Source organism: Erpetoichthys calabaricus, chromosome 11 (genome assembly GCF_900747795.2).
Source record: "Erpetoichthys calabaricus chromosome 11, fErpCal1.3, whole genome shotgun sequence".
Lineage (NCBI taxonomy): Eukaryota > Metazoa > Chordata > Cladistia > Polypteriformes > Polypteridae > Erpetoichthys > Erpetoichthys calabaricus.
In genome coordinates this window covers 42,314,469-42,331,901 of record NC_041404.2, presented here as the reverse complement: position 1 = coordinate 42,331,901, position 17,433 = coordinate 42,314,469, and the positions used below count along the sequence as shown (strand labels likewise).

At 35.7% G+C, this 17,433-nt stretch overlaps 1 protein-coding gene across 1 annotated transcript; it reads left to right on the top strand.

The window, feature by feature from the left end:
• Nucleotides 1-8,971: 8,971 nt before the first annotated feature.
• LOC127529711 (protocadherin gamma-A8-like) lies at nucleotides 8,972-11,411 on the top strand. Its single transcript, XM_051934289.1, has 2 exons — nucleotides 8,972-11,311; nucleotides 11,394-11,411. The coding sequence occupies exons 1-2, from the start codon at nucleotides 8,972-8,974 to the stop codon at nucleotides 11,409-11,411; spliced, it is 2,358 nt and encodes a 785-aa protein (XP_051790249.1).
• The last annotated feature ends 6,022 nt before the right edge of the window (nucleotides 11,412-17,433 follow it).

The window sequence follows — 17,433 nt, the reverse complement described above, 5'->3', positions numbered from 1 at the left end:
TGATGGCAGCAGCTCTGTTAGCCTATTGTTAGAAACGCCATTGGATAGAGAAACACAAGAAGAGCATGTTCTGTTGTTAACTGCTGTTGACGGAGGTGAGCCTCAGCGGTCTGGAACAGCTGAGATTAAAATTATTGTACTCGATGTCAATGACAATGCTCCGATTTTTATTCAAGAGATTTATAAAGCTTCCGTCAGGGAAGATTCGTCGATAGGCTCTGTTCTGATAAGGGTACAGGCAAATGACGCAGACACAGACACGAATGGACAAATAAAATATTTTTTCGCTTACGTCACGGGTAATGCACAAGATTTATTTGCAATAAATTCAGATTCGGGAGAAATTAAAGTCGTTGGTCAAATCGATTATGAAAACAGAAATATGTATGAAATAACAGTAGAAGCTAAAGACGTTGGTGGGCTCGTAGGTTCTTGTAAAGTAATACTTGAAGTAATTGACGTAAATGATAATGTACCATTGATTAATCTCATGTCAGTCTCAAGTCAAATTTCGGAAGATTCCTTACCAGCCACAGTGGTAGCAATGATTAATGTGCAAGATAAAGACTCGGGAAAAAATGGTAAAGTCAGTTGTTTTGTTAATAATAATATTCCATTTAAACTGACATCATCTTTGAATAGTTTTTATACTTTACAAACAGATGGGTTTTTAGATCGTGAAAAGGTGTCTCAGTATAATATTAGTATTACGGCTAAAGATGAAGGAGATCCTCCGCTTTCAGCTACTCAGACAATCACACTACAGATTAGTGATGTCAACGACAACCCTCCAAAATTCGAAAAGGAGAGTTATGCAACACAAATCATGGAAAATAATTCTCCAGGGTCGTCTTTCTTTTCTGTGAGAGCCGAAGATATCGACTCTGGACTCAATAGCAGAATTTCTTACTTTATTGCAGAAACAGGGATTAATAACATCTCGGTTTCATCATTTGTGTCTATCAATTCAGATGAAGGTGTCCTCTATGCCTTGCGTTCTTTCGATTATGAGCAGCTGAGTCATTTCCAAGTAACGGTGACGGCTAAAGACAGAGGCTCTCGTCCTCTCAGTTCCAGTGTAATAATAGATGTTTATGTTCAGGACACAAATGACAATCATCCAGATGTTTTATATCCACTTATGAATAAAGGCTCTCCGGTAGCTGAATTTTTACCTCGTTCTGCAGATGTTGGCTATCTGGTAGCTAAGGTTGTGGCTGTTGACAAGGACTCTGGACAAAATTCTTGGCTTTCTTATAAAATATTCAAAGCTACTGATCAATCGCTATTTGAAATAGGTTTACATAATGGAGAACTAAGAACTCTCCGACAAATTATGGAGAAGGATTCTACAAAGCAAAGATTAACTGTTCTGGTAGAAGACAGCGGACAGCCTTCTCATTCTGCTACTGTGAATGTCAATGTTGCCATTACTGAAAACTTTGCTTTGGCGTTTTCTGAATTCAATGATTTTGCGCAAGAGAAAAACAATAATGGCGACATAAAGTTTTACTTAGTGCTCTCATTAGTGATAGTCTCTTTACTTTTTGTCATGTTTATTATAATTCTAATATCTCTAAAATTTCACAAATGGAGACAATCGAAACTTTTCAGTGAATGCCCAAATGGAACTCTCCCCGTTATTCCATATTACCCGCCCCGTTATGCAGAAGTGGGGGCCACTGGGACTCTTTGTCACGTCTATAATTATGAAGTCTGCCTCACAACGGATTCAGGAAAAAGCGAATTCAAATATATAAAACCTCTGATACAGAGCACCGTGGAAATGGATCCAAATGAAACAGAAACAAGAAATCACATCTCTAGTGATTTAATATCTGAGGAGGATCTAATGCAGGTAAACCTTTTTTTTATAAATCAGCTTAATGTACTTTCATATTGTGAAACTTAACTTATTCGTTGTTATATTATTATTTATTCCTTCAAGAATGACACTTTCAAGATATACCTAGAACAATGCAAGGAAGGTACTGCAAAATAATACGGAATTAAAATTACGAGTGGATTAAAATGAACAATTCCATTTTATTTGTTAATTTTGTATTATTTTAAAAGTGATTCATAATTTTAAATGAATACCCCTATATTCATTTTCTGTTGCCTTAATGTGCCCTCATATTTAGAGTAAACAATCATTTACTCTAAAAATCCTCCAAGGTCTAATTTGGCCCTTGTAGTAGAGTAATTAGTTAAGTGCATGATTAATTTCAATGTTGATTCTTATACACAGAGTCTATCTTTGTTGTGTTTATAACTAGAAAGTTGAACAAAACAGAATTTGTCTCATCCCGAATAAATTTGGTTTAATACATGTCTCCAAAAATGGTCATGTGTCTAGAAGAAAAATATGGTACCAGTAAACATACACAACTGAACCTTCCCATAAATTCCCAGAAACTGGGAATGAGAATAACATTTTCAGATATCCAGAAGACTTTAGATAGATAGATAGATAGATAGATAGATAGATAGATAGATAGATAGATAGATAGATAGATAGATAGATAGATAGATAGATAGATAGATAGATTTACTTTTGTATTTTGTTCTTGTAGCGGTGTTTCCATGATTGTAAAATGTATTGTGGGCAAATAACAATCTAAATTTAAAATTAATTTTTAATAAGCACATAGACACACATCAGACGTTTCAGCATGATCTGTCAGACTGACAGCATGGCTTCGTATAATTTAAATATTTCTTCATTTTTTATGCCCTCATGATGTTACATCTATGTAAAATGGGAATGAACAAAGCCAGTTCAAATATCCAGGGAACAAGTATAATGCATGTTAAAGCCATTTCATTCCACTGTGAAATTATAACTGAAACAGGAAAAATATATATATTGAAAGGTTTTATCTATCTATATGGTATTTTAAAATATAATTGAAAGAATACTAACAGTGCATCATTTGGTAAAATTAGGGTGGCAAATTAGCCTAAGAAAGTCATCCTAGAATTGTTAGAGAGAAACCAGAATGCCCAGGGAGCGAAATTATTATTATTACTATTATTATTATTATTATTATTATTATTATTATCCATCCATCCATTTTCCAACCTTTTGAATCCAAACACAGTGTCACGGGGGTCTGCTGGAGCCAATCCCAGCCAACACAGGGCACAAGGCAGGAACCAATCCCTGGCAGGGTGCCAACCCACCGCAGGACACACACCAAGCACACACTAGGGCCAATTTAGAATCGCCAATCCACCTAACCTGCATGTCTTTGGACTGTGGGAGGAAACCGGAGCGCCCGGAGGAAACCCACGCAGACACGGGGAGAACATGCAAACTTCAGGCAGGGAGGACCCAGGAAGCGAACCCAGGTCCCCAGGTCTCTCAACTGCGAGGCAGCAGTGCTACCCACTGCGCCACCGTGTCGCCCATTATTATTATTATTATTATTATTATTATTATTATTTTTTTTTTATTATTTCACCAACTAAAAAAGTCACTGATACTGGAAGAATGTAAATACTCCAGAGAGAAAGTGCACAGACACTGAATATATTCTCTGGAACTCTGCTGCAGCAGTGGCAACCGATGTACTATCATGTCACAGTGGTAGTGCTGCCGCTTTGCAGTAAGGAGACTGTGGAAGATTGTGGGTTCGCTTCCTGGTTCATCCCTGTGTGGATAGCACTTTGAGCACTGAGAAAAGCGCTATATAAATGTAATAATAAATTATTAATTATTATATCCATTGCCTCATAGACATATCAGACAAAAAAAACCCAAAAAACGCTATATTCAATTTGGGGTTGCTGGAGGACAAAATCTTTCCTGGAAGCATCAGATTTAAATTAGAATGTCATTTAAATATCAAAATCTCTCCATAAAAAAATTCTAAACATTGTTTCCTTGCAGGGAACACATAGAATTATTATTATTATTATTATTATTATTATTATTATTCAACCCAAACATAGCTCTGAAACCGCTCTGGTTAAGATCACCAATGACCTCCATGCAGCTGCCTCTTGCTTTCTCTCCATTTTCAGCCTCCTTGATCTTAGCATACTCTTTTATACTATGTCCCGTTGGCTCATTATGGAACACCATGGCTAGCTTTAGTGTCCCTGATACTGTATATTTGTAGTTTGTTTCCTGTCTCACTGATAGGACACAGTTTGTTCAAATACAGAACTACCAGTCAGAGAGGTGAGCAATTTACAATGGAGTACCACAGGGTTCAGTATTGGGGCCACACCTTTTTTTTCATGTACCTTCTTTCTCTTTGGTAATAGCTCTTAAAACTGTAATGTTCATTTTCATTGTAATGCTGATGATGCAAAGTTCTACATATCCACTAAGCCAACTTATTGCTTTATAATCATTTCTACACAAGCCAAAGGCCTTGAAGTTATTATGGATAACTCTCTTACTTTTACTGCTCACATAAATAATGCTTTCTGGATTTTTTTTTTTAATTTGTTAAACATGACCTGCTTTAACATAGCACGATGCAGACATTCTAGTCAAAGCCTTAGCTACATCTGACATTGACCGTTGCAATGCAATTATGCCCTGCATTCTCTATAAACTTCTTCATTGACTTCAACTCAGCCAGAATACATTTTAAATCAACTTAATTTTTGTATAGAGCTCTTCACTGAGTGCAGGCAAAGAGCGTTGAGAACAATTCTCAACTTAAATGCAATCAAAGATTATCCGAATTACTAAATACAGAACAGGTATACAAACAAATGCAGATTTTTTTAAAACATACAAAGACAAAAAGTAGAAATGTTTAAACTGAAATGGAAACCAAAATTATGACTTAATTATCAATAAAATTTAGCAAGTTGACAATGGTGGAGATTAATATCCTACAAGAGAAAATCAAAAATAAAGTCACAGTCCTGGAGACCTTGGCCAATTGGCCATCTGCTTGCTTCTGGTTTTTTATAGTTCTAACCAGAACACTGCAGTATGGATTATTACATGTTCTAAGTTCACTGAACATGTCATATCTCTACTCTACTCTAATCAACTTCCTGTATCTTATTGGATACAATTACATGTTTTACTGTTAACATTTGAAGCTCTTCATTAACTTGCTGCAACCTATCTTGCAGATTTTTTTATAATTAAAAAGATCTTTTTACTTGATGATCTCCTCGGCCTTCTGCAGGACAGTGTTGTCATCTGGGATTGCCACATCAATGAAGAAGTTTGACTTTTTCTTTGTCATGGGAAACGATATCTGACTTGCTGATGGTGAAGGTACATTTTGTGGGAATGGTGTTGTCCCACTGATGACACAGTCTCCAGTATCAATGAGCACATTTGGTATATGCACGTACCACTTGTTTGCCATTGGAGCACCTACATGTTGGCACAGCACCCAGTTAATGTACTTACTGAGCTTAGTGTGACATTTAAGATAATCCTCTGGGGCCAGTACATGACATCCAGACACTGCATTGCTAATTGTCTCCCCATCTTCACCACACAAACAGCATTTGCTATTGAATAGTTTGTCCACGATATACTTCTAGTGGGGCTTGTTGTTCAAGGTGTTGTTTTGAGTGGCTGTGATGAGGCTCTTAGTTTCACCCTGCGATATGCACTTTGAAACCATGTGTCTGTCAGGGCCTTGTCAATGTACAACCTGTCCAGTCTGTTGAAGCACTGGCTCTGCAGAGGCTTGTCCTGGTAGCTCTTCATCTGTGCATCCATAATTTTGGACTGCTGTTAGCACTAGTGATCTCATGAAAGTCACAATTTTTAATTAATTTCATGGTCTCTCTTCATGATGGACTTGCTGGATTATTATTATTATTATTATTATGTTGTCTATATAATTGAGTGAAATTGTGCTGAGTGCATTCTGATTTGGACTGGAATTTCTGATTCCATGTTTGTTTCTGCCTTGGACTTGATAGTAACAGTATAGGTTAATGCTACCTTCAACTGCCTACCTTATACTAAGTCAGTATAATCAAGGGGGGGGGGGGGGGGTTGTATAGTTTAATTAATGTGTATATGTCCTTCTTAAGTTGGCATATGCTGGGTTTATGTCCAAGTGTCTGTTGATGGCGTTTTCATCTGATAGCCAAGACTCGGCCAACTCTCTGGCGCTTTTTGTACTGGCCTTAAATTTTACTTTTACGTTGTCCCAGTTGAATGTGTGTCCTGTCGATTTAGTATGTGCGTATATCAACGATAGTGCGTCCTTTCTTCTGACGGCATTGCGATGTTCCTGTACACGTGTTGAGATTCTTTTTCACGTTTGTCCTATGTATACAGCTGAGCAAGAATTGCATGGAATACTATAAACTGCGTTTCATGTTTCGGCTGTCGATTTCTTGTTTTTAGCATTAAACAGGACCATGCACAGATTGTTCGTGGGTTTATGTGCTATTCTGATGCCCCACTTGGTCAGGGTGCGTGCCGTGCCTTCTGACACATTATGGTGGATGAAAACGCCATCAACAGACACTTGGACATAAACCCAGCATATGCCAACTTAAGAGGGACATGTATACATTAATTAAACTATACAACCCCCCCCCCCTTGATTATACTGACTTAGTCAAATGCCCCCCCCCCCCCCCCCCCCCCCCATACTGAATGTGTTGCTATATATTGCCTTTGATTCTTGTAAGTCTAAGCATTATTATCTGATGAAGACCCCTGATAGGGGTTGAAAGCTCAGGAATAAAACTATTTTATGATACGTGATTCGTTTTTTCTCCCTTTGTGGATCTCCAACTGCAAATATGCAAACTGTATCACAGACCTTCTCTTCCATATATATATATATATATATTATATATCTCGCAGTGACCTTAAACATGAGACTTGGTGCCAAAAGATTGCAATTTGATGTTCCGCAAGAAAAACTTTAACGTCACCTGAGACAAGAAAGTTAGACAACATTTAAAACAAGTTCACGGACATCTAACCAAGCAGTTGTTGGAAAGCTTTTGGCAGACAGACATCATGTGCTCCCAGCTCTTAAAACAATGACAAGTGACAAGCAGAACATGCAGCTTGCCAGTAGCAGCAGCAGGAGCCAGCAGATGAATCCGACTGACAGATGTCCTGAGAGAAATAAAGGACAAGTACAGTATTCTTTTTATAAAAGTTTTAAAATAAAGGTGAAAATAATGCATATGTAACAAATCCCATGAAAATAATCTCTTTAAATTGTATATCTGGTGAATCAAAACGGGGGTGGGTGAGCGAAGCGAACAGGGGGCAGAGCCCCCTAGTATATATAAATATATAATAAATAAAATCCAGAACATGGCTGCAATTTTATAGATGGAACTATAGTAATTTTATGTTTTGAACATTTTAATTAAGGTGTCTGCAGGCCTGGTTACTGCATCAGTCAGTTACAGGCCAGACTGATTTTCAGAGACCCTCATTAAAACAGGACCAATTTACAATCAGTAAACAGAAATTCTAAAATAGAAAAAAAGAAAAACTGAATGACCTATGTCAAAGCATAAAATACTGGAAAAAGCAACACAATACAGAATAGTATCAAATCACTATATATGAGGTGTGAAAAATTCAGTGATGAAAGGGAACTGAAGTGTATTCCAGAAACTGATTTCTAAGTATGTTTCCAGAACTGTGAACTTCACCTAACTAAATGCATAGCTATGGAAGGAAATCACTTCAAAGGTGACAGTAGCTGCTTTAGCTCACAGATATACACATTTTTATTCTCCAGGTTTAATTCAGAATTTTAATTATCACACCTCATATATCAATAGAGAAGTTTCTATTTACTTACTAACAAGCAAAATGTATTAACTGTTATTTGACTAGAAAAAAGTCCCAAAATGAAGTTGTCTGAGTCTTACCAAGGAAATCAACACACTGTTAATAAGTTGTCTTCAGAAAACATGTAAGTTAAAACTATTGAATAATATTCTTTTACAATTAAAACTGAGAGCAAAGTTAACAACACATATAATTATTTTTGTTTAAAGGTGACTGTGATGAAAACTATACAAAAAAAAAAAAAAAGATCTGAGGAAATCGATACAATTCCATATTGAAGATAAATTAAAATAATAAAAAGGTGGGCGTGCTGCTTATCCAAAGTATGATAATGACAAAGTGAAACTTTCAGCAGCACAAACTTCGCTTGTGTGTCAGATAGTGGAAACTTGAAAACTTGATTGTATATAGTGTTGATGGTTTTTTTAATAAGAAATTATAAGACTTCAATATTTTAAGCACACGCTTGTTGTAATTGTTTTAAGAGTATTAACAATGAAAGTAAGAGTGATATTCCGTATTGTTATATATGCATTTTCAACACATCTCTTTAAAAGCATATTGAAGCGATGTTTACCTATGGAAAATTAATAATTTCATATTTCTTCTTTTTCTAAAAAAATACAATGCACTTGTAAGATTTTTTTTCTTCACCAAAAATATGGTTTATAATGTTTTAAGCACTTTTGTTGAAAATACATGCAAACTCATATGTAAATAGCAATGGCACATTTTATCATTTATACATTTTCATGGTATGTCTTGAAAAGCATAAAAAAGTGAAAGTTAAATTCTTATTTTAATCAAAAATGATTAAATGTTAAAGTGGTTTAAAAGTTTTTAGGAAATATGTCAACTTTCTGCATTTTATTAATTGGACTGCGAGTGCCGCTGTTGATCAACGAGGTGATTTTCTTTAAGCAGAAATGCAGCAGCACCTCCCCTGCCACAGCTTCAGTATCACACAGACAGAAGGGCCTCGACACTCACAAAGACGGAATACAAAGACATACACCGGATAAATATATTCAGCACGATTTTAACAAATGAGAGGAAATATTTATGTTTATTTTTCAACATCCAGAGGCGGGTTGAAGAAAACCAAAAGCTACTTATTTTCTTACGACACCTGGAAAAATGCTTCCCTGGATATATATCAAGCAGGTACCGATCGTGATTATGTTTTTTAATTTTGCCTCTATGACAAATGGAGAGATCCGTTATTCTGTTCGAGAGGAAGAAATGAGGGGTGCTTTCATAGGTAATATTGCGAAAGATTTTGGATTAGATAATCAGAGACTAAAATCTGGCAGAGCTCATATTTATACTGAGGGTGGTACCGAATACGTAGAGCTGAATGTAAATAAAGGGATTTTAATTGTTAAAAACAGAATTGACAGAGAGCAGATCTGCGGTAAAATAGCACCCTGTTTATTACATTTTCAGATTGTCCTGGAAAATCCTATGGAATTTCACAGAGTGACTATTGAGGTTATTGATATAAACGATAATAACCCCACTTTCACAAAGAAAAATATTCAGTTAAAAATTAGTGAGTCATCCCTTGCAGGAGCACTGTTTTCCCTACCGAATGCTGTAGACAGCGATATAGGTGAAAACACTGTAAAATCATATATACTCGCATCGAATGATCATTTTAAATTAAAAATTCAGGCTCAGTCGGATGGCCGTAGTTCCGTGGATTTGTTGTTAGAAATGTCTTTGGACAGAGAAAAGCAAGAAGAGCATGTTTTGCTTTTAACGGCGGTTGATGGAGGGGAGCCTCAGCGTTCTGGCACAACAGAGATAAACATCATTGTCGTCGATGCCAATGACAATGCTCCCGTTTTTACTGAAAGGGTTTATAAAGCTGCTGTCAGGGAAGACTCTTTGATTGGGACTGTGCTGATCAAAGTAAACGCCACTGATGCAGACAAAGACATGAATGGACAAATTACATATTTTTTCGCCCATGTTACAGATAATTCGAATGATTTATTTGAAATCAATCCTGAATCGGGAGAAATCAAACTCATCGGCCAATTAGATTATGAAAGTGCTAAAATGTATGAAATGAAAGTAGAAGCTAAAGATATAGGGGATCTTATAGGCTCAAGTAAATTAATAATTGAAGTGAATGATGTAAACGACAATGTGCCATTTATTAATCTGATGTCGGTTTCAAATCAGATCAGAGAAGACTCATTACCTGGGACAGTAATAGCAATGATTAACGTGCAGGACAAGGATTCTGGAAGAAATGGTAAAGTTAGTTGTTGGATTAATAATAACATACCATTTAAACTGAAATCATCTATAAATAATTTTTATAATTTAGAAACAGAAGGGTATTTAGATCGTGAAAAAGTGTCTCAGTATAATATTACTATTGTGGCAAAAGACGAAGGAGAGCCTTCACTCTCAGCTACACTTTCAGTCACACTGCAGATTATTGATGTCAACGATAATGCTCCAGAATTCGCAAATCAACGTTATAAAACATACATCATGGAAAATAACTCTCCGGGGTCTTCGTTTTTTTCAGTGAGAGCGAACGATGAGGACTCGGGTCTCAATAGTAAAATATCTTACTTTATTGGTGAATCCAGTGTTAACAATTTCTCAGTCTCTTCATTTGTGTCTGTTAATTCAGATGAAGGTGTCCTCTATGCAGTACGTTCGTTCGATTATGAGCTGCTGAGTCATTTTCAAATCTCGGTGACAGCTAAAGACAGAGGCTCTCCACCTCTCAGTTCTAGCGTAATAATAGACGTATATGTTCAGGATCAAAATGACAATTCTCCAGAAATTCTGTACCCAGTTTTGAATAAAGGATCTCAGATAGCTGAATTTATTCCTCGCTCTGCCGATGTTGGATATTTGATTACTAAAGTTGTTGCTGTTGATAAAGACTCTGGACAAAATGCGTGGCTTTCTTATAAAGTCATCAAATCTACCGACCAGACGCTTTTTGAAATGGGCTTACATAATGGTGAATTAAGAAGTCTTAGGCAAATAATGGAGAAGGATTCTGCAAAACAAAGACTGACTATTTTAGTTGAAGACAGCGGACAGCCTTCCCACTCAGCGACTGTGAACGTCAACGTTGCTATCACTGATAGTTTTGCAATGGCGTTTACAGAATTCAACGATTTTACATACGAGAAAAGCAGCGATGGCGATTTAAGATTTTATTTGGTAATCTGTTTAGTCATCGTGTCGTTTCTTTTCATTACGTTCATCATAATTTTAATATCTTTAAAATTCCACAAGTGGAGGCGCTTGAAATATTTCAGTGATAACTCCAACGGAACTCTCCCCGTTATTCCTTATTACCCGCCCCGTTATGCAGAAGTCGGAGCCACTGGGACTCTTTGTCACGTGTACAACTATGAAGTCTGCCTCACAACGGATTCTGGAAAAAGTGAATTCAAATATGTAAAGCCTATGCTACAGACTCCTATGGATAACGATTCTAATGGAGCCAAAACTAAAAATCCCAGCTCGAGTGATTTAATTGCAGATGAAGAAATTATGCAGGTAAGATGGGTGACAATTCATTTGGCACACTTTTCTTGGCACACTTTAATAAATGTGCTTAATTTTAAGTTATATGTTTAAGGTTGCCCGTAAAGGATGATAGATAGATATAAGTGCAACAATAGAACATCTAATGGCAGTAGCAGATTTGAAATGTTTCTGTGTTATATACATATTGGTGTTACGTTTTGAACTAAAACTACTGAAAAACAAGTACCATCATTTTCTTCATTATGTAAAGCACTTTCAGCTATTTTTTGTATGAAAATGTGCTATATAAATAAATGTTGTTGTTGTTCTTGTTGTTATCCTCTAGGGATGCAACTTGTGCATGCAAATACATCTACTCTTGTAATAAAACAAATAATATAGTACTGGTTGTACCATTAGTGTTGGAGATGTAATAGGCAGGGGAGAAGTACCATTGGACCGTCAAACAATCCAGAATGGGTTAAAGATTAATTATGAATTTCTAATCCAAATTAACTTCTAAAATACTATTTCATATTCTTTTACAATTTCATGCTCAAAATGTTTAAGCCATATTTTATTTACCTTTTTCATCAAAAAGTCATTTAAACATATTTAAAATGGCAAATTGATATGACCTTTCAATTGCTTCATCTGGTGAGTGCAGCCTGGTCCGGCCTAACTGCAACAAAAAATGAAGGGTGAATATATATATATATATATATATATATATATATATATATATATATATATATATATATATATATATATATATATATTGTACTGCCTCACAAATTTCCATCAAATGGACTTATTCCTTTTAAGTTGAAAGCATTTTAAGCATTTCTAAAATTTAAGTTTTTAAAAGTTGCAGACTGTTAGATATATCCTTTCTTTTTAACATTTTAACACTGTCAATGAAACATTTTGCAATACCATTGAAAATCAAGAAACTTATTTACTTTAAATTAAGCATCTTTTAAAAGAATAAAAATGAATTTTTAAGGTGTATTTTTGGCAACAGTGAATGAGCTAATCAAAAGGGTTTTTTTCCCCAATATTATCCTGTGTGTGTGTGTGTGTGTGTGTGTGTGTGTGTGTGTGTGTGTGTGTGTGTGTGTGTGTGTAAATGAGTGATCTCTGCTTTGGAGTAGCACCCAGGACCTCCTGTGGCTTTCATTTGCATAAGGAGGTTTGGCAATGTTATGCTATGTACTGACTACAATAAATTCTGAGAAATTAAAAAAATATATAATTATACTTTAAAGAGACTAAAATCCATTAGTTCTTTCACGTTCTAAAGTTTATTTTTATTATTTAATTTCAATGGCTCTTATGATCCTAATATTTTACAAAGATTTTATATTAAGAGATACTAACAAATTTTAGATTAAATTTAAAATTGTTCTACATATTTTACATACACTTAGGCTCAAAAATTAAAAAATTAAACTGATGCTGAAATACCAATAATTTCTAAACAGATCTTTTGAAAAGTCAAGAAAAAGCAATTTTCACACAGACCAGTCTAATCTATTTAGTATGGAGTTTTCATGTTTGTCGTGTAAATATCCTGGTTTTGTGAATTAAGTGATGATGAAGGACGGAGATAGGAGAGTTGCTGAAACTAGCAGTTAAGTGTTTCTTTTCTATCTTAATCATAAACTCAAAGTATGTTTATTAATTTATATATTGTGGATGGATGGAAGGATGGTGGACAGATAAATATGCACTAAATAATATGAACAGCAACATTTATTTCTATAGCACGTTTCCATACACAGGATGTAGGTCAAAGAGCTTTACATTCTGTCAATGAAAAGGGTGCAAGAAAAGCAAAACAGATATGATAAGAATAGCAATGAATAAATTACTATTTATATTACTAAGTATGGGTGGCACGGTGGCGCAGTGGTAGCGCTGCTGCCTCGCAGTTAGGAGACCCGGGTTCGCTTCCCGGGTCCACCCTGCGTGGAGTTTGCATGTTCTCCCCGTGTCTGCGTGGGTTTCCTCCGGGCGCTCCGGTTTCCTCCCACAGTCCAAAGACATGCAGGTTATGTGGATTGGTGATTCTAAATTGGCCCTAGTGTGTGCTTGGTGTGTGGGTGTGTTTGTGTGTGTCCTGTGGTGGGTTGGCACCCTGCCCGGGATTGTTTCCTGCCTTGTGCCCTGTGTTGGCTGGGATTGGCTCCAGCAGACCCCCGTGACCCTGTGTTCGGATTCAGCGGGTTAGAAAATGGATGGAAGGATGGATTACTAAGTATATATATACTTAACAAAAGCACCACTTCATTGACCAGCTTTTTGCTGGATTCAAGGGAGAAAAGGCTCTTTAAAATGACATTCAGCTTTAGGTTGGATAAAACCCCTTATGTTACAATGAACTCTGTAAAGCACTTTTGAAATAATTTTTTGTGGTATTCGTTTTTTTTTTTAGATTTTTTTAGTGTACAAAGACTCAGTAAATTTCTAAGCACTAAAAATGAAGCATTACCAAAGGAAATGTTTTCTTTCCTAGTCTCGAGTACACCTACACATATCTATGCACATTCTGTATCTCTGCAGAAAAAGACAATTTATACTTCACACTATATTAAAGTAAGAGCAGGCCTTGTGCCAAACAGTTGTGGTGCTAATATGTACAAAGAAAATGCATAGAAGGCAAAAAAAGAATGGGTACCGGGAAAATGCTCTCTAAGGGTACCTGCAAAGGTGTTTGTTTCTTTCTCTAGGAACAGCATGCAGACTTACCCACTGACTCACTACAAGGAATTTTTCTTCTCACCCTTAATCTCTCTTTCTTTTCCAGCTCTTGCTACAACTTGTCCTTCTAATCGCAAACACATTGTCTCTGTATATGTAGCATTTTGCAAGGTCACTTCACTTTCTGTCTGTCTGTCTGTCTGCCTGTCTGTCTGTCTCTTAAATTGTGTTTCACCAGTAGCTGGTCCCATCCTTTCCCCACTGATGTGTTCAAGACCTTTCCCTTTAGAGTCTCATTCTTTCTCTATCCTAAGGAATTCTGTCGACTTTCTCTTGCAATGTAAGATGACTGGCCCTGTTCCATGGCCATCATTATTTTTTGAGTTGTTAACCCCTTGCTCCATTCAATGCAATTTATGCAGGAGCAATATTAATTAAGCTGCACTCAGGTGATGGCTAGGGTAAGGAACATGAAAAGGTCATCCTGACTAGATGTCTTCACCCAGGATCTTGTGTCTTTTGTCTCTGTGAAACCCCTTAGCCATTTATTTCTAGTTTGATCTTTTTTCTTTCTTTTTGGATTCTACAGGTGATTATTATTGTAACATGCATTTGCCTAATATGATGTCTTCAGTGCATTTTCAATATTTGCCATACCAAAATTTTGAGCTGATGTTTTTCTACTGCTTTTTATGTTTTTTCTTTTATTTCTTTTAAACATTCAAATGACTGAAATGTTTTCTCAGGTTCATCCAGGTCTGTAAACCATTAGTGTGCATAGCCTGTCAAGAGTAATGGGGCATTGCCCTGCTCTCTGTGGCCTATTTTGTTCCTTCCATATACATAATATGTTGTTTCTCATTTTATCAGCAGCAAATGCTTAAATACCCTTTCAACTTTACATTATCAGACTACTCATTTCACTTCAGGGTTGTAAGGCCTTGAGCCTATTGTGCGTATATTGTGTAAATAGCAGAAAACAACCCCAAATCGGATGTCAGTTTTTCAGGGAACTCTTATGCAGACATTTACACCCTCTCATGTGGACAATTTATTTTGCTTATTAATATTTCTGCATGTAGGAGGAAAAATTGGATTACCTCAAATAAATCCTTCAGAGACAGTTACCAGAATACAAACCCAGGACTAAAGTGCTTTGTGGCTCCATAATTAAGTATGTTTAGATATGTTACCATTTATTAGTAATTACTAAAGCACATCAAAAAGACTATTTAGGATTGCCATTTAAACTGGTAAAAAGTATTACATTTTAAAGGCCATCAGAAGTTCATTTAAAGCAAATAGGCTCCATGGTGAGACAGAATTTAATCTCATCCTAGTGTGTTTATACAATACATTTAAATATATTGCTGTTTTATGTGTATCTATATCATTAAAAATGTCTATGCTAAGGTTGGTAAATGGAGTAGACATTCAGTGAATCAAAATTATATTAAAGTAGCTGTATTACCCATCTAAGATGGGTTAAAACCTAAATAATCAACGTAGACCTCAGCATTAACCGTTGCAGGGCACTATCTATTAAAAAGCATTTTGTAATGCTTGTGGTAATATAACACATTAGTACGACTGTTTGTTATGCCCCATCTATTGGAAAGACAAATGCAATGCATTTCATTACTAAAATGTTTGTGATGTGCGATGTTTTGGACTGACAGAGACATAGCAGCTTGAAAGACACACAGACAGTCACACACACATTTTTTTATTATGGTGGACAGTGGTAATTCATATGAATAAATGTGACATCCACTTATCCATTGATTATTAATCTCGATTAATCAGTTTTGGGTTATAAAAATTGGGACCAGTTAGTTGAAAGTGCAACACAGGATCCAAAACTGGATATAACACCAGGAAAAATTACTGTACCCTCACACTCACACAATGAAGCAATTTATGGGCATTCATTAATATGACCTGCACTTCTTTAGGATGTGGAAATAAACAATACTACTTGGAATCAGTAATACAGATACATCTGGTAATTTGTAAACTGTACTGTGACTGGTTTCCAATTTTAAAATCAAGATTGTGTAGTTGTGAGACAGTATGCCTTTTTATTCAACACACATCTTTATTCATTACTGTGGTCTGCATAACATGAGAAAGAGCTGCATTAAATCAATTCTATTTAATAACCATTTAAGTGACTGAATAACACTGAGGACTTTAAATTATGCTTTGTTTTACACTGAAAGAACATGCTATTAATACTTGAAGATAAATGTTATTCTAAAGTGTTTAATAATACAACTTTTTGCCAGTTCTTGTATCTGTAAGCTTTAGTGGGTTCAATAAGTTGCTCGGGTTAAAATGTGGTGCATTTTGGATTTATAGGCTTATAGGTATTAGGTAACATGTTTTGTTTTACACTGAAAAGTGTGTATACATATTCTTTATTATATTTATTGGTTACTTTTTAAAGGTATACTGTAGTTTCTTTATATCCCAGAAAATAAAAGGACACTATATTTCTTACTACTTACTTGCTATATTAGTCTCGCAGCAGCATTCAGCACCTTGGATAGCACCAAAGAAGACAAACAGTACCAAAGCAGTGTCTTTATTGAAACTAAATTACAAAAGATGAATGTGTGCAACAGGAATAAAAATGACAATGAAAATTGAACAGTAAACCACAATAGTGCTACCTATTTAAGGCCTGCTTCCACAGATGTTGACTTCTATATGGGTTATGGGATGACTGGTGTTTGTGCTATGTTAAATTACAAAATAGAACAAGACCACCTGGCATGACTTTTCATCTTCCTCTCCTTCACTCTGGACTTGTTTTACAACCAGTTGATATCATCATCATTTTACTACTGGTTGAGTTATCTTCTTGATTTCAGGTTTAAAGTGCTAACTTTCTGTTTCTTAAGAGCCACTAATTTTGATAAAAATTCTCAGAACTCTCTTCAAGGTTTTTGAGTGCCCCAACTTTTGATTTAGAAATATCCATAGAGAACTGTCTATAGTGGTCCATGATATTCCTGAACTCTAAGACTTCAGCATGCAAAAGCATGGAAAAGACACTATATACAGTAAATAAAATGTATTATTATTATTGTTGTTGTTGTCTTTACGTTGGAAGCCTTTCAGCTGCCTATTCACTAAAAGCAACAAATCTGTGTTGCCTCTTGGGGAGCAATTATGAGAATACTGGCCTTCAACCAGTCTGTCCATTACTCAGTCTTTAGATAAGCAGGAAGGTGGCATCTATCACAGCTAGTACATACGCAAGTGCTGAATCCTTTGGTAGATAGACATTGGTATGGCTTCTCGCTTAAATATAAATATTTGTACACAGTGTATGATTTCACATTTACCAAAATACAAGCCTAGGTATTCTGCTAATACTATTGGTAATCAGGAGAAAGGAATACCAATATAATTTTGTGTAATATTAAAAATATATATGTTTA

Excerpts from the sequence above, each read along its gene's own strand:
- LOC127529711 (XM_051934289.1), top strand. The coding sequence starts at position 8,972 with ATGACAAATGGAGAGATCCGTTATTCTGTTCGAGAGGAAGAAATGAGG.